The sequence below is a fragment of the Eimeria acervulina genome, genomic scaffold (assembly GCF_000499425.1).
Source record: "Eimeria acervulina Houghton genomic scaffold, Eah_scaff637, whole genome shotgun sequence".
Lineage (NCBI taxonomy): Eukaryota > Apicomplexa > Conoidasida > Eucoccidiorida > Eimeriidae > Eimeria > Eimeria acervulina.
In genome coordinates, this window is record NW_013547230.1 from 1 (window position 1) to 20,127 (window position 20,127).

Here is a 20,127-nt window from a genome sequence, read left to right on the forward strand (position 1 = left end):
ATTATATATTATATATATTATATATTATATATATAATATATATTATATATATTATATATAATATGCGAAGACGCATGCAAGAGGAGAAAGAAGAAAGAGACAGAGGTAAGATATGCATATTATATTATATACGTACAGCAACACTATCTATTATATATAATATTGTATATTATATCTCTAGTATATATATATATTATATTATATATTAATAATATATATAATATATATATGTTATAGAGATATTATATAATGTATATATAATATATAGATACAAGAGAGTATAATGAAGGCTGCATAAAAAATATATAATATGCGTCTAATGCTTTTGTTATGAAAAAAAGAGCGGAGGAACGCCAATGCATGCAAAGGGAGATGCACGTACACCTGAAGTTACGCCTAAGGTGCTGCTGCTGCTGCTGCTGCTGCTTCTTCCTGCTGCTCTTGCTGCTGCTCCCCCTGCAGCTGCTGCTCCTCTTGAAGCTGCTGCTCCTCTTGCAGCAGCACACCCTCTGCATCCTGCTGCTGCTGCACCTCCTCTTGCTGCTGCTGTTCTGTGGCTGAATCATCTTGCTGCCCTGCTGCTGTTGTTGTTGCTGCTGTTGCTGCTTGCTCCTGCTGCTCGTCCTTCTGCTGCTGCTCCTGCTGCTGCGCACCGTTGTTCAGTGTCTCCGCTACACGCGAACGCTTCGCTGGAGGGCAATCTTGCTGCTGCTGCTGCTGCTTCTGTGTCTGCGTCCCTCCTCGCTGCTGTTCCTGCTGCTGCTGCTGTTGCTGCTGCTGCTCTTGCTGCTTCTTCTGCTGCTCCTCCCTTTCGCGCACCCTCTGGTCGTGAGAAAACGTGCACTCGCTACCGCGAGTGCATGCACCCTGCAGCAGCAACAGCAGCAGCAGCAGCAGCGCTGAATTACTTGTGCAGCAGCACCAGCATCAGCAGCAACCCGATTTACTCCTATGCACCGCAACCAGCAGCAGTAGCAGCAGCAGCAAAAGGCGGAGCGGCGACAGAGTTGCGAATGCAACCACAGCAGCAGCAGCAGCAGCAGCAGCAGCAGCAGCAGCAGCAACAGCAGCAGCAGCAAGCGTACAACAAGGAAGAACTTGCAGAAGCGAGTTCCAATTACACTCGGAGGGGGTCGCGGTCGTTTGCTGTTGAGAGGTGCAGGGGGACTGCAGCAGCAGCAACAGCAGCAGCAGCAGCAGCAGCAAATCACAAACGAGGGTCTAGCGTTTAGGGTTTAGCGTTTACATACAGGGCCTACAGCTTTCCGCTCAGTGGGCGTACACTCAACTGCAAACCCTAAACCCTAAACCCTAAACCCTAAAACGTAGTCCACCCAAAACCCTAAACCCTAAACCCTCATAAGCCCTAACAAACTCTAACAAACTCTAACAGACCCTAATAAACGCTAAGAGTCGCTAATAAACCCTCATAAACCCTCATAAACCCTCATAAACCCTAAACCCTAAACCCTAAACCCTGAGGCACTCACTAATACGCTCCTGCTGCCTGGCCCTGTGCTGCAGCCATCGACGCAAATGCTGCAGCCTGTAGGCGAGCTGCTGGACCTCCAACTGCAACACCAAACCCTAAACCCTAAACCCTAAACCCTAAACCCTAAACCCTAAAATCCCAAAGGAAAACACTCCTACACTATAGCAGCAGAAGCAGCAGTAAAAGAGCAGCAGCAGCAGCAGTAAAAGGGCAGCATCAGCCAAATAACGGCAGCAGCAGCAAGCAGTAATAGCAGCAAAAGAGCAGCAACGGCAGCAGTAGCAGCAGCACCAACAGTAGCAGCAGCACCAACAGTAGCAGCAGTAGGAACGGCGGCAGCAACAGCAGCAGCAGCAACAGTAGCAGCAGATCGCACCGTGTAGGGGATCGTCGCTCCCGTGTATGTATGGACATTGATCTCCTTTTCTGCATCTATCCTGAAAAGAGAAGCAGCAAAAAAGTAACAGTTACAGCTGAAGACCCGAGTAGCAGCAGCAGCAGCAGCAGCAGCAGCAGCAGCAGCAGCAGCAAGAAGCACGTACTGGCCAGAAGGTACACATCTTCGTCTTCGCTTTGGGGTGTGCCAAGGGCGAGGTGTATGCAGCAGCAGCAGCAGCAGCAAAAGGAGCAGCAGAAGCAGCAGGTGCTGCTGCTGTAGCATAAGGCGAATGCGGTGCATAAGCCCCATAGTGAGGGTGTGCTGCTGCTGTTGCTGCTGTTACAGGTGCTGCTGCAGCAAGATAACGCGGGGGGTACCCATACATTGCTGCATCTGAAGCAGCAGCAGCAGAAGGCTCAGAAGCAACTGCATACTGTCCCTGCCCATACGCTGCAGCAGCAGCAGGAGCAGCAGTAGCAGCAGCAAGAGAGTACTGTGCTGCAACAGGAGGCGCTGCGTAGCCATCAATTTCACCGTATGGATTAACCAAACTATAACCTGCATGCTGCTGCTGCTGCAGCTGCTGCTGCTGCTGCAGCTGCTGCCGATGATGGGGGCTGTGCGCAGCAGCGCCAGCGACAACTGCATGTCCTGCAGCAGCAGCAGCAGAAACAGCAGCAACACCAACAGCAGCAGCAGCATGCCCGTCGTTTCTCTACACGCTTCAATGTCTCTCTAAGGCAGCAGCAGCAGCAACAGCAAAATCAGCAGCAACAGCAAAATCAGCAGCAGCAACAGCATCACTGCGGCAGCCATACGGATAGAAGGGCAGCAGCGACGCGCGCTGTTGCACCACCAGCGCCTATACAGCAGCAGAAACAGCAGCAGCAAAACCAGCAGCAGCTGCTGCAGCAGCAGAAACAGCAGCAGCAGCTGCAGCAGCAGCAACAACGTACCCATCTTGTACTCGATATTTACTCCCGTTGCGGAGTTAGGGCGGCTGCCATACGTCAAATGCTGCTGCTGCTGCAGGTGCTGCTGCTGCAGGTGCTGCTGCTGCTGCACCCGCTGCTGCTGCTGCTGCTGGTTCATAGTAGCAGCATGAGGAGTTGAGTGGGCAAACGGGCAGTTAATGCCGTTCTTACAAGACCCCTGAGTAGGCGCAGCAAACCCTAAACCCTAAACCCTAAACCCTAAACCCTCATGCACCTCACCCTTCATACGCCGCTGCACGCAGCAGCAGCATGTCAACAGCAGCAGCTACTGCCGCAGCAGCAACAGCAGTAGCAGCAGCAGCAGCCAGTTTCGCACCAGCATCAGCAGCAGGCAACAGCAGATCCCGCAGTAGCAGCAACAACAGCAGCAGCAATAGCAGCAACAGTAGCAGCAATAGCAGCAGCAGCAGCATACCATCAGGAAGCTCTTGCATTGTTGAGTAGCGGGAGTTAAACTGTCTTCTGACGAATGAATAAACGTGCACTTGTCTCCAGCAGGGCAATACCCGCTCTGCACACACGTAAACCCTAAACCCTAAACCCTAAACCCTAAACCCTGCAGCCTTTGCTGGGGTTGTAGCCAACTGAAATCCGCAATCCTCGCGACGTACTGACGGCAGCAGCAACAAAGAGGGCCTAACAGCAGCAACAAGAGCGGCAGCCGCAGTAGTAGTAGCAGCAGCGACAGCAGCAGCAGCAGCAGCAGCAGCAGCAGGCGTACTTGGAAGTATCTGCAGAGGACTGTGCGGTAGGCCAGAGGCGGCTGGACCTCCCGGCCGCTCCCTAAGGCCGCCATCTTCGCCGTTGCTGCTGCTGTTGCTGCTGCTGCTGCTGCTGTTGTTGCTGCTGCTACTGCTGCTAGCGTTGCTACTGCTGCTGCTGCTGCTGCTGGAGCCGCAGGAGCTGCCGGCAATGCAAGAAGAGCAATACCTTATAAGCAGCAATACATACACGAGGCGCCCCAGCGTACTAGCTGCTATCGGTGTAGCGGCTGCTGCCGTGGGGCTGCTGCTGCTGCTGCTGCTGCTGCTGCTGCTGCTGCGGGAACACCCTGCGTTTGCAACCCCCCAAAGAAAGGAAGTGAAGAGATAACTATGGAGCCCAGGGGAAAGGGAAAGGGCTAAAAAGTGCTGCTGCTGCTGATGGTGCAGCAGCAGCAACAGCAGCAGCAGCAGCAGCAGCAGCAGCAGCAATTGCTCCAGCGTTAAGTGCTGCGGAAAAACCCGCGCTGCAGAAGCAAGAAAGAGGAGTAAGGCAGCTGCAGCAGTACTCCAAAACAAAAGAAGATAAATAAGCAAAAAAGACAGATATAAGGTCTTGCTGCAGCAGCCACATGCAACGCAGCAAGGCCGCTGCCCTGCGGCGGCGGCAGCGCCTCAGCTGCTGCTGCTGCTGCTGCTGCTGCTGCTGATGCATGCTCTTGCTCCTGCTGCTGCTGCTGCTCCTGCGACCCTTTATTCACTAAAGAGACACTGAGCAGCACTGAAATATAAACAAAATATCTCTTTTGCTACTCAACAAACACCACGCGTACACCGGAGTCCTATCGACCGCAGCAGCAGCAGCAGCAGCAGCAGCAGCAGCAGTAACTCAGCAGCAACGCAGCAACAGCCCGCCAGCAGCACAATAGCACAGAAGCAGCAGCAACACTAAACGCTGCAAATGCAGTAGCACTGTTCATGCTGCAGGCATCCGGAGGCACAGCAGCAGCAGCAGCTGCTGCAGCAGCAGTAGCAGCAGCAGCTACAGACTGCGGCAACACGCCGACAGAACAGCAGCAGCAGCAGCAGCAAGACGTGCTATTCTGTTGCAAGTAGCTGCGCAGCAGCCTCAGCAGCAAGAGCAGCAGCATCGGCAGCAGCACCAGCAGCCCCGGGAGCAGCACCTGCAGCAACAGCAGCAGCAACACCAGCTGCTGCTGCTGCTGCACGCTTCAAGATCATTTGAATATGGCTGCATGCGTTTTGCTTTTCTATAAAACATGCAGCAGCAGCGGCAGCAGCAGCAGCAGAGGCAGCCACGCACTCCCTGGTCTTACATAAGCAGCACTCCCTCTGCTGCTGGGCCCCATGCCTTCAAACCAGCAGCGCAACAGCAGAGTTACTACGAGCAGCAGGAACAGCTGCTGCTGCAGCAGATACAGCAGCAGCAGCAGAATCACAGGCAGGCCCAGCAGCAGCAGCAGCAACAACAACAGCAGCAGCAGCCGCTGCACCTGCATGACAGGGAGGCTCAGCTGCAGCACCGGCTGCAGCAGGAGATCTTGCAGCAGCAGCGGGTGCAGCAGCAGCGGGTTCAGCAGCAGCGGCAGCTGCAGCAGCAGCAGCAGCAGCAGCACCGAGTGAACACCAGCAGCAAAACTGAACGCCACGTCTCCGTGCAGCAAGCAGCAGGATGGTGCTGCGTGGGCTATGAGCTGCAGCAGCAGCTGCAGCAGCAGCGGCAGCTGCAGCAGCAACATTGGTCACGCTATGAACAGTCTTCACTGCAGCAGCAGCACCAGCACGAGCAGCAGCACCAGCAGCAGCAGCAGCAGCAGCACCACCACCACCACCATCAGCAGCAGCAGCAGCAGCAGCACTTCGAGCAGCACCACCACCAGCACTTGTCGTATAATGGCGCCCAACGGGTGACAGTCAACAGCAGCAGCAGCAGCAGCAGCAAGTCTGTGTGGGCTGACTCCCGGCAGCTGCAGCAGCAGCAGAGGGAATTAATAGTTGTGGAGGATGAAGACGTCGATGTGCAGTACATACACTGCGTAGGTTCCAGCAGCAGCAGCAGCAGCAGAAACGGAAGCAGCAGCAGCAGCAGCAGGAGAAACAGAAGCAGCAGCAGCAGCAGTAGTAGTAGTAGTAGTAGCAGCAGCAGCAGTAGCAGCAGCAGCAGCCGATATAGTGGTGAAAGGAAGCAGCGCTTGGCAGCAAGGACACCATGGGCAAGCAGCAGGGCGAGCAGCAACGGCAGCAGCAGCAGCCACAGCAGCAGCAGCCACAGCAGCAGCAGCCACAGCAGCAGCAGCCACAGCCACCAGAGCGCCTCGCCCGCTCCATCTTCGATCGAGAGCCCCCACTACTCTTCTTTTAGAGGCAGCAAGCACCAGCAGCAGCAGCAGCATTCCTCGCCTCCTCTAGAAGCTGACAGAGGGGGGAGCCTTCGACGCAGCAAGAGCAGCAGCAGCAGCAGCAGCAGCAGCAGCAGCAGCAGCAGCAGCAGTAGGGGCGACAGCAGTAAGAATGATGTTCGAAGCAAGAGGAGGAGGAGGAGCAGTAGCAACAACAACAGCAGCAACAGCAGCAGCAGCAGCAGCAGCAGCAGCAACAGCAACAGCAGCAGCAGTAGCAACAGCAGCAACAGCAACAGCAGCAGCAGCAGCAGCAGTGCCCCCCTATTTGAATTGGAGGTGGAAGGAGATCCGTCACTTGAGGCTCTGCTGCAGCCCACAGCAGAAGACAGTCAGCAGCAGCAGCAGCAGCAGCACAGCAGGCAACAGCAGGGTAGGAGGCCTGGCCGCCATTGCCAGGACGGAGCAGCAGCTTCTGATGCAGCAGCAGCAGCAGCAGGGGAAGCTGTTATGAGCGGCTGCAGCACGCTGAACTTTGCTGCAGGTAGGGCTGCAGCAGTAGCAGGAGCTGCTGCAGCAGGAGGTGCTGCATTTGCTGCTGGCTTTGATTTGCTGCTGCGGCGGCTGTCACGGAAACTACAGGTAGACGGGGTGCTGCAGCAGCAGCAGCAGCAGCAGCAGGTTCAACCATTAGCAGCAACAGCGGCAGCAGCGGACAGTAGCGACGAAGACCAGTGTGCGGAACACAACAGCAGCAGCAGCAGCAGCAGCAAAGGAGCTGAGTCATTTGTGTTCTGCATAGACCGGAGGGTGCTGCATGCAGCCCTGAAGCAGCAGCAGCTGCAGCAGCTGCAGCAGCAGCGCAGCAGCTGCTTCTTTCCACAGCTCGCTCCAAGGAGGCACGTGGGAATAGACAGATATTTTGCTGCTGATCTGAGGGAAGAGGCAGACGGACGCATGCGAGCTGCTGCAGCTGCTGCTGCTGCTGGCAGCCCACAAATGCTGCCACACGAACGCGTGCAGCAGCAGCAAGACCAGCAGCAGCAGGAGGAGGAGCAGCAGGAAGAGCAGCAGGAGCAACAGCAGCAGCAACAGGAGGAGCAGCAGGAGCAACAGCAGCAGCAAGAGCAGCAGCAGCAGCAGCAGCAGCAGCAGCAGGTGGAGACGGCGACAGATGAAAGACCCAAAGGAATTTATTCGCTGGAGCTCGCGGACTTCGTTCGCTTCTTGCCCCTCTGGCCGCACAGCCAGCAGCAGCAGCAGCAGCAAGAACAGCAGCAGCAGCAGCAAGAACAGCAGCAGCAGCAGCAAGAGGAGCAGCAGCAGCAAGAGGAGGAGCAACAGCAAGAGGAGGAGCAACAGCAAGAGCAGGAGCAGCAGCAAGAGCAGCGGGAGCAGCAAGAGCAGCCGCAGCAGCAGGAGCAGCTCCAGCAGGAAGAGCAGGGACAGCAAGAGCAGCAGCAACACCAACAAGAGCAGCAGCAGCAGCAGCAGCAGCAGGAGGCAAAGTTGGAGTCAACCCAAGAGCAGTTGCTGCAGTCGCATCTATTTCTTGCTGCTTTGCATCTGTCTCCTCTTTCTATTTGTTCATTTTGTGCTGCTGTCAACTGCCCCCGAACAAAAAGCAATAAAAACCCCTGCCCCAGTACGTACCCCCTGTTGCTGCTGCTGTTGTTGTTGTTGCTGCTGCTGCTGCTGTGTCGTTTGCTGCGGCGGTCTTTGCTGCAGCCGCTGCAGCACGAGAGAGCATCAAAAAGGCATTTCCTGTTTGTTTAGCCGCAGCTTCAGAAGCAGCATGAGCTGCAGCAGCAGCGTGACTGACCACCCACCTTAGCAGCAGCAGCAGCAACAGCAGCAGCAGCAGCAGCAGCAGAAGGGTAGGTTTGTGTGTTTCTTCAGGGGCCTTCTGTCCCCGCTGCGGTGCTGCGGGGTCTCCTTTCTCGCATCGCTGCGACTTCCGCTCGGGCGGCCGCCTCACTCTGCTGCGCCGCCTTTGGGATGTAAGCTAGCTGCCACTTAGCTAGCTAGCTAGCTGCCTATACACCTAGCTAGGTAGCTAGCAAGCTACCTATACATTTAGCTAGCTACCTAGCTAGCTACCTAGCTAGCTACGGACAATATGGCTGAGCAGCTAGCTAGGCAGCCAGCTAGCTAGCTAGCCAGCCACACAAGGGGTGATCACCCCTGATTTCCGTTGCGTGGTGTGCATTGCTGCTTCTTTGTGCTGCTTCTGCTTCTGCTGCTGCTGCTGCTGCTGCTGCAGGCTCGTTATGCCCCTACGCTTCGAGACAACCGTGTGGAGTGTCTGTGCTGCGGCGGCCGCTACCATTGGCTGTGCGGCCCTCCGCTGCACCGCATTGGGTACGCTCGAACTGCTGCTGCTGCTGCTGCTGCTGCTGATTTTCTTGCTGCTGCTGGTTCTCTTGCTGCTGCTTTTGCTGTCGCTACTGTTGTTGCTGCTGCTGCAGCTGTTGCTGCTGCTGGTTCTCTTGCTGCTGCTCTTACTGTTGCTAGTGCTGTTGCTGAAGCTGCTGCTCTTGTTGCTGCTCCTAACTCTCTTGCTACTGCTGTTGTTGTTGCTGTTGTTGGTGCTGCTACTGCTGCTCTGGTGCTTCTCTTGCTGCGTGTGCTGCCAATTTCTCTTCCTCCTCCCTACGTTTGCTGCTTCCTCTGCTGCTGCTGCTGCTGCTGCTGCTGCTGCAGGCTGCACTCTCTACCTGTGCGCCGCGACCCTCGTTGTGGGGAGATGACTGCAGAGGGTCTTCCGGCTGTATGGACAGCTCAGCGGCTGAAGTCGTTTGATAAAGGAGTGCAAATGAAGAAGAGACAGAAAGTAAACAGAGATGAGAGAGACAGAGACAGTCTGCTGCTGCTGCACAGCCAGCACCCCATGCAACACCACCACCACCACCACCTCCAGCAGCAGCAGCAGCAGCAGCACTATCACCACTACCAGCAGCAGCACCACCAGCAGCAGCGGAGACACGAATGGCAGCAGCAGCAGCAGCAGCAGCAGCCTTATCCCTATGGAGACCACTATCTGCAGCAGCACATGCAGCAGCAACGCATGCACTGCCCTCCCCCGCCTCCGCTGCACCAGCAGCACCAGCAGCATCATCAGCAGCAGGATTACCGCATGCAGATACCTCATACGCATATGCCGTGGCCGCCTCCACCCCCAGCAGCAGCAGCAGCAGCAGCAGATGACGACAACCATCGGGGGCTGCTGCCTCTTTCTGCTGCTCCCGCTTCCTCCTTTCATTGGTTTAACCATTAAATCTTCTTGACTCCAATGTCTCCAAAGTGTTTTAAATGCAGTCATGCAGCAGCAGCAACAGAAGCAGAAGCAGCAATATAGGCAGCAGCAGCAGCAGCAAAGGCATCAGTAGCAGCAGAAGTAGCAACAAATATTTCGACGCAACAGCACAACGCACATAGCGTCTAGGGTTTAGGGTTTAGGGTTTAGAGATTGGCGGCATGGCTTCTGTTGCTAGCCGCATTGCGGCTAGCAACAGCTGCTGCTGCTGCAGCTGCTGTGACTGCAGCAGCAGCAGCAACAACAGCTTCGTCTACACCAACAACAAGTGTATGCTTTGCACACTCTTGCATCCATGCAGCGGCAGCTTGGCTGATGCAGTTGCTGCTGCTTGCTGCTGCTGATACTGCTGGTGCTTCTGCAGCTGCTGTTGCTACTGCTGCTGCTGCTGCTGCTGCTGCTGCTGCTGTTCTTGCTGCTGGAGCAACTGCCTGCTTCTCCACAGGAAAGTTTCAACGGGAGGGCCAGCGTCAGCCGCTGCTGCGTCTGCTGCTGCTGCGTCTGCTGCTGTTGCGTCCGCTGCTGCCCGTGGGTTTGCTGCTGCGGTTGCTGTTGCGTTTGCTGCTACATTTGCTGCTGCGGTTGCTGCTGCATTCGCTGCTACGTTTGCTGCTGGATTTACACAGCCCACGTACCAGGGGTGAGGTGGTATAGGAGGCAGCTCGGCGCCTGCAGCAGCAACAGCTGCAGCAGCAGCAGCAGCTGCTGCTGCTGCTGCAGTACTTGCGATGCGGCTGCAGTTGGGTGGAGGAGAGAAGCGTTGAACGTCGCCTCTGATTTGTGTCTCTTCTGCTACTTTCGGCAGCTCCTTCTTCGCCAGTTGCTGCTGCTGCAGTTGCTGCTGCAGTTGCTGCTGCTGCTGCTGCTGCTGCTGCTGTAGGCATTGCTCGAGACGTTTCTGGCGGCGAGCCAGCCGCTGCTGCTCTTCGTGGTTTTCTTTGAGGGCAGTATACAAACACAAAAATATATCATTTAATAGCTGCTTCATATTTTGCGTCTCTTGTTGTTTCGCAGCAGCAGCCGTCGTCTGTCCTACTGTTGCAGCAGCAGCAGCAGCTGCTGCTGCTGCTGCTGCTGCAGCGTCATCTGCAGAAGCAGGGCTTGAACCGTCAGCAGCAGCAGCAGCAGCAGCAGCAGCAGCAGCGGGAGTTGCTTCTGGGTTTGATTGTTTGCTGTCTGCAGCACCTCTCGGAGACAGCCAAAATATCTCAATGTCTTTGTCTTTAAAATAATGTTTGCGTTGTTCAACTCGTTTAGAGGAGACAGCTGTTTCCCCCTCGCCCCCCTGCAGCAGCAACTCCAAGGCATGGGAGCAGCAGGAAGATGCAGCACCAATGTTGCTGCTGCTGCTGCTGCTGCTAGTGCCGCTGTTGCTGCATCTGCTGCTAAGGCACTTGCTGCTGCTGGTACTGCCGCTGCTCCTGCCCTCGAGCTTCTTGTCGCAGCAGCAGCTGCTGCTGCTGTTGTTGTTCTTGCTGCAGTTAAGGCGGCTTGTTTTGCTGTTGTGGTAGCAGCTGCTGCTGCTGCAGTTGGGGGGGTTGCCCTTGCTGTTGCGGTGGCAGCTGCAACTGCAGCAGCAGCAGCTGCTGCTGCAGCTGCTGCTGCTGCTGCTGCTTGCACTACCACTGAAGGCTTGCAAGGGGGGGTATTTGGCCCCCTTCTGTATTTTCGCTGCTGCTTTCCCTCGCAGCAGATTAGGGCGGCTGATGCAGCAGAATTATACACAACAGCAGCAGCAAAGACAAAGGAGTAAAGATAACATAAACACAATAGAGCAGCAACAACGGCTTTATCTGCATCTCTCTACGTTTGTTTGTCTCTCTATCTATTTGTAGGCTGCTGCTGTTATTGCTGCTCTGCCTGCTGTTTGTTTAATCTCTGTTTGTTTCTCCTGCTGCATCTGCCTCCCTTCTCTTTGTATTGCAGCAATTTTAATCAAGCAGAGAGACAGGCGTACATAGCCGTTGTTGTGGCTATCAGGGGTCCATACTGTTTGCTGCTGTCTCTGTTTGCTGTAGGCAGTATCTGTTGTTCTGTTTGTGTGTGTGTGTGTGTGTGTGTGTGTGTGTGTGTGCGTGCGTGTGCTTGTGTGTTGCTGCGGAGAGACCTGCTGCAGCATGCTGCAGCAGCATGTGTGAGCAGTAGCTCATCAGCTTACTTGAGGCATCTCCTGCTGTTTCTCCCTGCTGCTTCTTGTGCTGCTGTTGCCGCTGTTGCTGCTGTTGCTGGTGTTGCTGGTGTTGCTGCCGCTCTCAACGCCGCAAACGGGGGCAGGTCACCTGTAGGAGAGCGGAGGGCGTTGGTTTGCTGCTTATATTGAGAAAATTCCATTTAAAAAGAGATAAAAAATAGATATTATAAATAATAATATATTTTGAAGGTCAAGCCCTTTAATTTAAGTGTACAGGCACCCTGCAGCAGCTGCTGCAGGCTCAATTGTCTGCCTGTACACCGCGATATCGCTGGGATTTTTCTTCTCCTTTTTCTTCTTCTGTTAACTCTTCTTTATTCTTATTTATAAATACAATAGGTTTAATAAAAGAAGAAAACTTCAGAAATAAATAATTTATTGCGTTACTCTCTTCCCCCTCACAGCAGCAGCCAATGGAGAGCCATCGGTACTGCAGCGAGCAGCAGCAGCAGCAGCGGCCTCAGTGCTGTTGCTGTCGGCTCTTCGGGTTTAATTTAATTCAAATTTCAAATTCTTCTTTAATTTCAAACAATTCCAATGAAAAAAACAAAGACAAACCGCCAGATGTGCGCTCTTTACAGGCGCAACCACTGCTGCTACTGCTGCTGCTGCCGCTGTTGCTGCTGCTGCTGCGGCGGCGGCGAGAATGGGATGCATGCAGCATCAGTGTGTGGCTCTTTATATCTTTAAAACAGAGAGTTCATCTGTCGTGAATAGCGGAGAAATTCGTGAAAGGGCATCCCCAGCAGACCCCAGACACCTCAAACCATAACAGCGACAAAACCCTAAACCCTCGTTATTACTAGCAGCAACACCGCCAGCTGCCTGTACACCTCATATATACGTATAACTATGGCGGCTTGCGATTAGTGTGTATATATAATATACGCATATAATTATGTATATATTACATATGCAATAATAGCAGCGTCATAGTGCATATTATATATATATATATATATTAATATATGCATTCTACGGACGGCGCTATATATATTACCATGGACGACGTTATATACTATAGATAAGTCTATATATATATTATATATATAATGTATATATATATGTATATAGATATATACACTAATCTAAAATCACGCCTATGCTCATGCATATACCGTACATCCAAATAATATTTATGCCTATACATACAAATACACCCCAGATATATACTGCCTATATATATACATACATATATATATAATGGATGCCTATACGCATTCGCACACATCTACATAAATGTGTTTATGTATGTAGGAGAGTTTACATTCTCATACACCCCAACTAAACGCATGCAGCTCTTCTGATTCTCTTTAAAAGGACGGAAAGGCCCTGACGCCCCCTAGCTCTAGCTAGCTAGCTAGCTATATAGCTGCACCTGGCTAGCTAGGCTTGGCAACGAGTAGCTGCTAGCTAGCGAGTTCGTTTGTCTACACTAGAAATGAAGGGCCGTCAGCAAGGTAGATATGATTTTAAAGGCGTTGACTCCCCATACACCTGAACAGCCCCCAAAGGAAAAACTCGCCGCAGTTGTTTAGCAGCAGAAAGAGCTGCAGCAGCGCCAGCAGCAGTTGCTGCTGGTGCTGCTGCTGCTCCTGCAGCAGCAGCACGCACCACTGTTGCTGGGGTATGCGTAGATTCGTTGTGCCTGTGACCACCCCCACAGCGGCTGCTCCTGCTGCTGCAGAAGCTGCCGCTGCTGCTGCTGCTACAGCTACTGCTGCAACAGATGCTGCTGCCACAGCTGCTCCTGCTACAGCAGCAGCTGCAGCAGCGGCTGCAGCATCAACAGAAGCACGCGTACGAGAGCTCTCCATGGTAAGCTGTGTGTCTTCGGGTTGTTTAATCGAAGAGAGAGAAACCCATGTCTGCATCCTCCTCCTCCTCCGGCTCTTCTTGCTTAGCTGCCTTGCCCCCCTTCTCAGCAGGCGCACCGCCACCGGCAGCTGCAGGAGCTGCAGCAGCAGCAGCAGGAGCTGCAGCAGCAGCAGAACCTGCGCCTGTGATCAGGTCCCTGTGCAACCGCAAACCAACAACAACACACAAAACAAATGCAGCGAAAGACAGCCCCACTTTCGTGAATGCGTTCATGCATGCATGCATGCATGCAAAACATTTCGAATGCTTGCATGCATGCATAAACCCTAAAAATCATCAGACCCATGCATGCACGCCTCTGTGCATGCATGCATGCAACTGTGCATGCATGCATGCTTGCATGCGGACTAGCGTCCAGAGCACCAAAGTTGGCGGCACAGGATTTGTTTAAATGAGCGACAAGCCCTTGCATCTTCCAGCAGAAAAAGGCGTATACATATAACAAAGAAGAAGACAGCGCAGAGCCCCACAAGCTGTATCACTTTGAGCGACTACTGCTTACAGGAAATGCACAGGCATGCAGATGAGAAAAGCAAAAAGAAGACGAAGAAGAACAAGCAAACTACAGAAAAACACAAAGACAAACAAAAGCTGCTGCTGCCTTCGCCCACCCCACAAGCGGGAGCAGCAAGGAGCAGCAGCAGCAGCAGCAGCTGGTGCTGCTGCTTGTATTACGGTTTAGATGAGAGCTGAGAAAACGAGGAATAAAGGAAAGAAGGTGTAAATGAGACAAGGAAGAAGCACAGCAACAAAGAAGCAGAAAGAGACGTACTCTACTTTATGTCCCTTGAGGGCGCGAGCGAACAGACCCGGCATGTAGGGTTCTACAGAGGCTCCTGCTGCAGAAACAAGTTTCTGAATATTTTCTGCTGAAATCTCCATTCCTTCATCGGAAAGAATTAAAGCGGCGTACGTACACAGCAACTCCTGTCGCTGGTTGTCGCTGAGGGAGGAGGTGGGGACGGCTGCCATCTTGAATGCAAAATTTGAATGAAAAAGCAGAAAACAAACAAAGAATTCTGCTTATCCTGCCTTCTTACACAATATTTGCAGCTATTCTGCAGAATATACACCTCTCTCAACTCCTACAAACACCAAACGCAGCTGTTCTTCATCGCAGCTGCTGCGGGGCTACAGCGATAGAGATGCAGCCCCCCCACGGGGGAGTGCATGCAGCAGCCCCGGCGTATTTCCTATGAAAATACTGAAGAATTATGTAATGTTTCAATTTGAATATTAATATTTATACTTTTATTGTATTTTTATTGCCTTTTATTTACTAAATGCTGCAGCCTACCGGGGGTATTCGTCAGCTACACCGTAGCATAACCCCAGCTCTACACCGAAATTCGAGTTTCTGTACCTCTAAAATAAAACAGCGCGAGGAAGTATATTTCTTAAATGTGTTTTATTTAAATGCAACAAAAGCTAAAACAGCATTTAAAACATCAATTTAAACGTATTTCGCTATGCTATGGACCGGTGTAAGTTGCAGCTGAGTCAAGTTCCTTCAAATACAATTAGAACAAAAAACCGTATTGGGAATCCTACGCTGTCTTCAGCAACCCTGGAAGAAGCTGCATAAGGGTTTGGGGCTGACGATGAATAGAAGAGATGGAATGTACAGAGCATTATTCTCTAATGATTTGCTGCAGTGCTCCGTGCGACAGCGCCTGAGACAAGCTGACCCAAGATGCACATACACCCCAACCCTCTTTCAGTGATTGAGCTAACACTGCAGAAAATTGTTATACACATCCTTAGCCCTCAGTAGTCAACCTGCACGCAATTAGAAATTCGTGTGCGAACAAGGCATGCTACAGCTAATGCATGAATACTGTACACTAATCCAACAATAAATATTTCCTATTACACAGTCAGGAGTGAATAGGTAATAGCTGCAGCATGGGAATGCCGGTTCTCGACGTGTTCTGATGAAAGTGAAAAAGAACTGCCGGCATGCGCCAGCAAAACGAGCAGCAAATCTCACCAACGCCTCTGCTTCAGCTTATTGCAACTAAAACTATTAAATTACTGAGGGGAAAAAAATGTCTGTCTTGTTGCTTATCAGAAGCAGCGAACTTGCACTCGGCTGCATATGTGCTTTCGCGTTAGGTCGGGCGACTGCGGAAGCTTGACGCCAATTCTGTATTTATTGCATTCAGCTGGCAGAATTGTCGGCCAGGTTGTCGCTGAGACCAAGACATGGGGTGGATCTTCTCTTACCTCTTTCGTTTTTCTCGAATATCTAGCCTTGTTCTGGTGGTTCCTGTTGCTTTCCTCTCCTTCTTCATGGGAGGCACGATTGATCATGAAGTGGCCTGCGCTTTCTTGTAATTTTTCCCCAAAAGTTTGCTTAGTTAAACCAATGAACGCTATAGTAGTGCCATGCGCCTTATACTAGCTACATTTTGAGCTTATAAGCAAATTTTTTTCCCACTGCTTCCCCGTTGTGCGCAAGAAATTGCAGCTCTTTATCTCTTCTTTTGCCTTGTTGAGAACGCATGCGGCAAAGAGTTTCTGTAATATAGTGTAAATTTATGCAACTGTGCTTTGAATTGTTTCTGTTGTCACTGTCCCACGGTTCTCTTCATCGAATCGCAGACGCACGAGAAACCAGATATGCGCTCAGCTCTGGATAAGACTTTCGTTCGATCCGCATATGGGAAACGAGCAAACTTTCTCTGGAACCGTCCAATATCTTTTCCTTTTGAGTGCATTCCTCTCCGTTCATATTGTGTAACTCCCCAAGCAAATGTCTGCCAGTTAATGTTGAGCTTTCATATTTTTCATCGCTTCCATTCCGCTTCAATGGGCAAAAAATAGCTCCCTACTTTCAAAGAGTTGAAGAGTAGTTGGAAGCCGTTTGAAAAGCCTTCCTGAACTGTTTTGGTCCTATTGAAACTTTTCCAGAACACTTCACAGGCAAAAAGATATCTCACGATTTCACAACGAAGCATTATGCCATCTGGGAGGGAAAGACAAGAAGTTGCACCAACACGGCTCTGCAGCCGTGTGAGCCCGTCATGCCTCGTTTTGATTATCTGCTGTTGCGTTAGTGCGAATGACTGGGTCTGTAGGGGAAATACAAGCCAGCCACTCGTGCTCTGAGGGGGAAGATGAGGCCGGAATGCCGCTGGTGTAGGAGGGAGGCTTCCTGCGAAGAGCGGTCCAGCCTTCGCGGCAATCTACTTTAGAACGGGTGGGGGAAGGAATAGCTTCGATTGTGGCAGCCACAGGGCAGGAAAGAGAAGGAAAATTTGACAGAACCTGGGGAGATTCTGGCAGAGATGAAGCAATGGAAGCTTCCGCCCATGGACTTTGCAGGTGAGAGCCTATGGCACCGTCATTCGCCCGTGGCGAGCGCTCCCGAGATATGTTCTCTGCAACAGGCGAGAAGCAGTGGATCTCTCGTCCACAGGAACCTGGTGGAGTTGAAGCGGGCGGCTGCCTGCCACCGCTGGTATTTTCTCTCGGAGAACGTGGTGAAGCTGTTACTGTAAACTCCTGCACGTGCCTCGCTGACGCAGCCTCCGACGCATTATGTGTGCTGTGATTCTCGATTACTGTCGACGGGCATTCATGCCCTGAGCCCTTTAACTGTCTTTCTATGGATGGCGTGCGCGTTATTGTTATTGCTACGGGGTCCTTGCAGGGAAGTTCATTTGGAACCCCTTCAGGAGGCAATCGGGGTGCGGCCATGCCTTTGTCGTTGAGAGGGGCGTTTGAGGCAAGCGGTTCATCACTGTTTTCAGGGGAAGGCAGCGACCGCCCAGCGGCCGAATATCCCATATTTTGGCTTTCTTCATGCTCTGGGCCCGTTTGGCATGTATTTCCTGGTTTTGCCTCCAACTTTTTGCTGCAGGGATTTCGCCGGCGGTGATCAACTTCTGCCCCCTGGTGTCGCTCGGAGAAATTGTCCATTGTTGCGCTCTCCTCTGAAGCTTTTGAGAGGCCATGAGACAAGCTCACTGAAGCCGCTTGCTTCAGCGGAACGCAGTGCAAATCAACCCCAGCTGAAGTCGTTTCACGTAGCGGTGGCGCTTCGGAAGCAGTTTCTGGGAAGAGGAGTGGGGCAGAAGAACGAGATGTGCCGGCTACTTCTTTAGATACATCTCTCAAAACATTACTGTTGGATTGCCCAGACTCTCCACTTACAGGGGGACTGAACTTTCGATAATGTCGCTCTTGACTAGCTGATGTGCATTCCCTTGGATCGCTTGTGTCCGTACCTGCATGGCCCGAGCGCACTAGGGGTGTACAAACAGTTCTCTCCACAGCGTTTGAAGTGTCGTTTAGCTTCTGGGACTGTATCTGTAAATCAGCATTGGCGGTACGGAAACCAAGAGAGCCAACAGGTTGCCTTTCCGAGGCAGCAATACTGCAACGTTGGAAATCAGGAGCAGTGCTGTCTGCAAGGTTCTCGATTGTTTGAGAACTCTGTGACTTGTAGCTTTGTTTCTGCAGATCGCATGAAGCGTTCAACAAACTCTGGTCGTCAATTTCCTTTCTAGGGAATCCGTTGTTTAAGTCACCCCAACTGTTCCACGGGCAATAATCTCCCCTCACTCCATATTCTTCGGCTGGAGGCTGGCCATTCTTAATCACCTCAGGAGCATTGCCCGCAATAGACTGTAAATCGTGCGCATTAGGAGAAACATTTTCGCCACCAAGGAGGTCACGCACTCCCCGATCCGCGAATTCAGCCGGCGGCTCCACAGCGAAATCAATACAACTGAGCGAGAGAGACATCGATGATGCCAGCTTTCTGTGTTGAACGCATGTAGCTCGTGCTGCTTCATAAAGCTTCTGCATTTTCTTCAGGCGCCTTTGTGCCTCAGCGTGTTTGCGTCGAGCAGACTCAAGCTCCACAACGAGAAGCTTAAATTCCGCATCTTTATTTCGTATTCGGTCATTGCTGCGTTGAATCTCGTCCGTCAAGCGCGCCACGTGGCCCTCATATTCCTGTTTCAGTGCTAGTTGAGCAGCGTGTTCTGAACTTACATCTCGCTGGGTAATCGACGGCTCCTCCAGTGAGGGATGGTTTGCGCAAGCGACAAGCTCTTCTGGATTTTTCGTTGCGGCTGTATGAGTAGGCTGGGTATAATTCACGTATTCATGCATGCATTCAGCCGCCTGCTTTTGCAACTGCGCCTCTAGCATTTTCACCTGTTTCTTTGCTTGCGCAAGCTGGGAACGGAAACTTGCATTTTCCTGTGTCAGCAACATGTTCGTTTCATTTTGCTCTGTACGAAAATCATCTTTATGGATGTTTAATGCTGCCCTCAGCAGGTCTTTTTCCCTAGCATCCAGAAGGCGTTCTCTCTCTGACAATTTCGTTTCGCGTTCGGTCAGCCGTGCTTCTCGTTCCTTCTGTTGAGCGAAGCTGACCTCTAGTTTGCTTTTTGCCTCATGCATCGTGACTTGGGCTCCAACTGTACTGTCTAGTGCTTCAGTTCCTTGACTTCCTGTTGCCTGATCTATTGCTTCCTCGAGCTGCCGCATCCGTTTCTCACATGCACCTTCTAAATTGGCAATGCGTAGGTCCAATATTTTTCGGGAGTCTTCGCTGACGGCAAATAGTTTTTTCGACGACTCGCGCAGCTCGAGGCCTTTTAAATGAGCTTCCAAAAGTAGCATCTTGTTCTGTGTCGTTTCGCGCCAATCATTCCACCTTATACCATCTACAGGTGAACTGCGAGATGTTGGAGAGTCGAAGGGCACAGAAACCATGGATTCAACTTTTTGCTTGCGAGCACTCCTGGGTGGACAGGATGCCCCTTTGATCCTCTTCGTCCGTTGTACGTATTCAGTTCGCCCGGTTCTGCAAGGGGAACTTGCTCCTCCATCGCTAGGAAAGCATCCAGTGTCACCTGCTCTGCAGGCTCTGCTCTCTGCTGCAAGCACTTCATCAGTGCTTCTTGGCCGGTTAGGGGTTTGGGCAGCACCATACTGGCTAGCAGCATCTATCAAGCGGTCGAGTAAATTCCATTGAAGCCCCGAAGACACACATAGATTGGCTGGTCTTCTGAGAAGTGTTTTTGGAAGCTGTAAAACGGTCTGGCATTCCTCTTGCGACAGTATATCACTGGTTCGTATGTCAGCCTCTGGGCACAGTACTCCTGCTGTGTGAACAAGGCCATGTGCCTTGAGCCACAGAAGAACGAGCGAGAGAGTCGCCTTAAAAGCAAGAGTTTTCTTCGCCGTTTTCTGATCCTCTCCGCACTGTTCTAAGCTTGTGCATTCATAGAAACCCCCCTCCTCACATGCGCAATTCAACAGCTTTCCCGATAGGAAGTAACGCACCTGACAAACGAGTTGCTGCCGCAGTTCTGACTGAGACAATAAAGAAAGCATTCTCCCCGAGGCATCAGCAGCAGAAGGCCCCGACGAAAGCTCATTCTGGCTGCTCTCTGACAGAGCAGCCTTGCGTGGAGATTCATTCATCACGCACAACACTACGTAAGAAGCCCTTGACGGAATTGCTCGGCTACGTCTACGTGGTTGCTTGTATTGGAGGCGTTCGCAGAAGATGTCAGTCGCGAAGACACATACATAGATAGACAGCAAACAACTTCTTAATCCATCTTAGCCAACTATATGTGACCAAACCTTTTGTAATTAGTAATGCCTCGAGTTGACGCGTCCCGTTGTAGAGTTACCAAATAGAGAGCTATAACGTCAAACCACTCGAACACTTTGAGCACCGAGCAACCCTGAAACGGTATACACAGTAAACTGAGAATGAATATGAAGAGAGAGTTTGAAGAAACGCAATTGCATCTGGGATACTCCCCCGCCCCCCCCCCCCCCCC

General features: G+C 52.0%; 5 protein-coding genes across 5 annotated transcripts; 1 reads left to right on the forward strand and 4 right to left on the reverse strand.

The window, feature by feature from the left end:
• Positions 1-396: 396 nt before the first annotated feature.
• Positions 397-3,662, reverse strand: EAH_00045120 (zinc finger (CCCH type) protein, putative; the record flags this gene model as incomplete). Its single annotated transcript, XM_013391610.1, has 7 exons — positions 397-867; positions 1,260-1,288; positions 1,491-1,572; positions 2,035-2,522; positions 2,828-3,023; positions 3,282-3,377; positions 3,588-3,662. The coding sequence occupies 7 exons, from the start codon at positions 3,660-3,662 to the stop codon at positions 397-399; spliced, it is 1,437 nt and encodes a 478-aa protein (XP_013247064.1).
• A 1,185-nt stretch (positions 3,663-4,847) lies between these two features.
• On the forward strand, positions 4,848-9,204 carry EAH_00045130 (hypothetical protein, conserved; the record flags this gene model as incomplete). The annotated part of the gene is made up of 4 exons (XM_013391611.1): positions 4,848-7,572; positions 7,827-7,927; positions 8,191-8,288; positions 8,631-9,204. The coding sequence occupies 4 exons, from the start codon at positions 4,848-4,850 to the stop codon at positions 9,202-9,204; spliced, it is 3,498 nt and encodes a 1,165-aa protein (XP_013247065.1).
• Positions 9,205-9,616: 412 nt separating this feature from the next.
• On the reverse strand, positions 9,617-11,574 carry EAH_00045140 (hypothetical protein, conserved; the record flags this gene model as incomplete). Its single annotated transcript, XM_013391612.1, has 2 exons — positions 9,617-10,946; positions 11,402-11,574. The coding sequence occupies 2 exons, from the start codon at positions 11,572-11,574 to the stop codon at positions 9,617-9,619; spliced, it is 1,503 nt and encodes a 500-aa protein (XP_013247066.1).
• Positions 11,575-13,276: 1,702 nt separating this feature from the next.
• Positions 13,277-14,284, reverse strand: EAH_00045150 (60S acidic ribosomal protein P1, putative; the record flags this gene model as incomplete). Its single annotated transcript, XM_013391613.1, has 2 exons — positions 13,277-13,448; positions 14,085-14,284. The coding sequence occupies 2 exons, from the start codon at positions 14,282-14,284 to the stop codon at positions 13,277-13,279; spliced, it is 372 nt and encodes a 123-aa protein (XP_013247067.1).
• Positions 14,285-16,336: 2,052 nt separating this feature from the next.
• EAH_00045160 (Proteophosphoglycan 5, related) lies at positions 16,337-19,759 on the reverse strand (the record flags this gene model as incomplete). Its single annotated transcript, XM_013391614.1, has 1 exon — positions 16,337-19,759. The coding sequence occupies one exon, from the start codon at positions 19,757-19,759 to the stop codon at positions 16,337-16,339; it is 3,423 nt and encodes a 1,140-aa protein (XP_013247068.1).
• Positions 19,760-20,127: the final 368 nt, after the last annotated feature.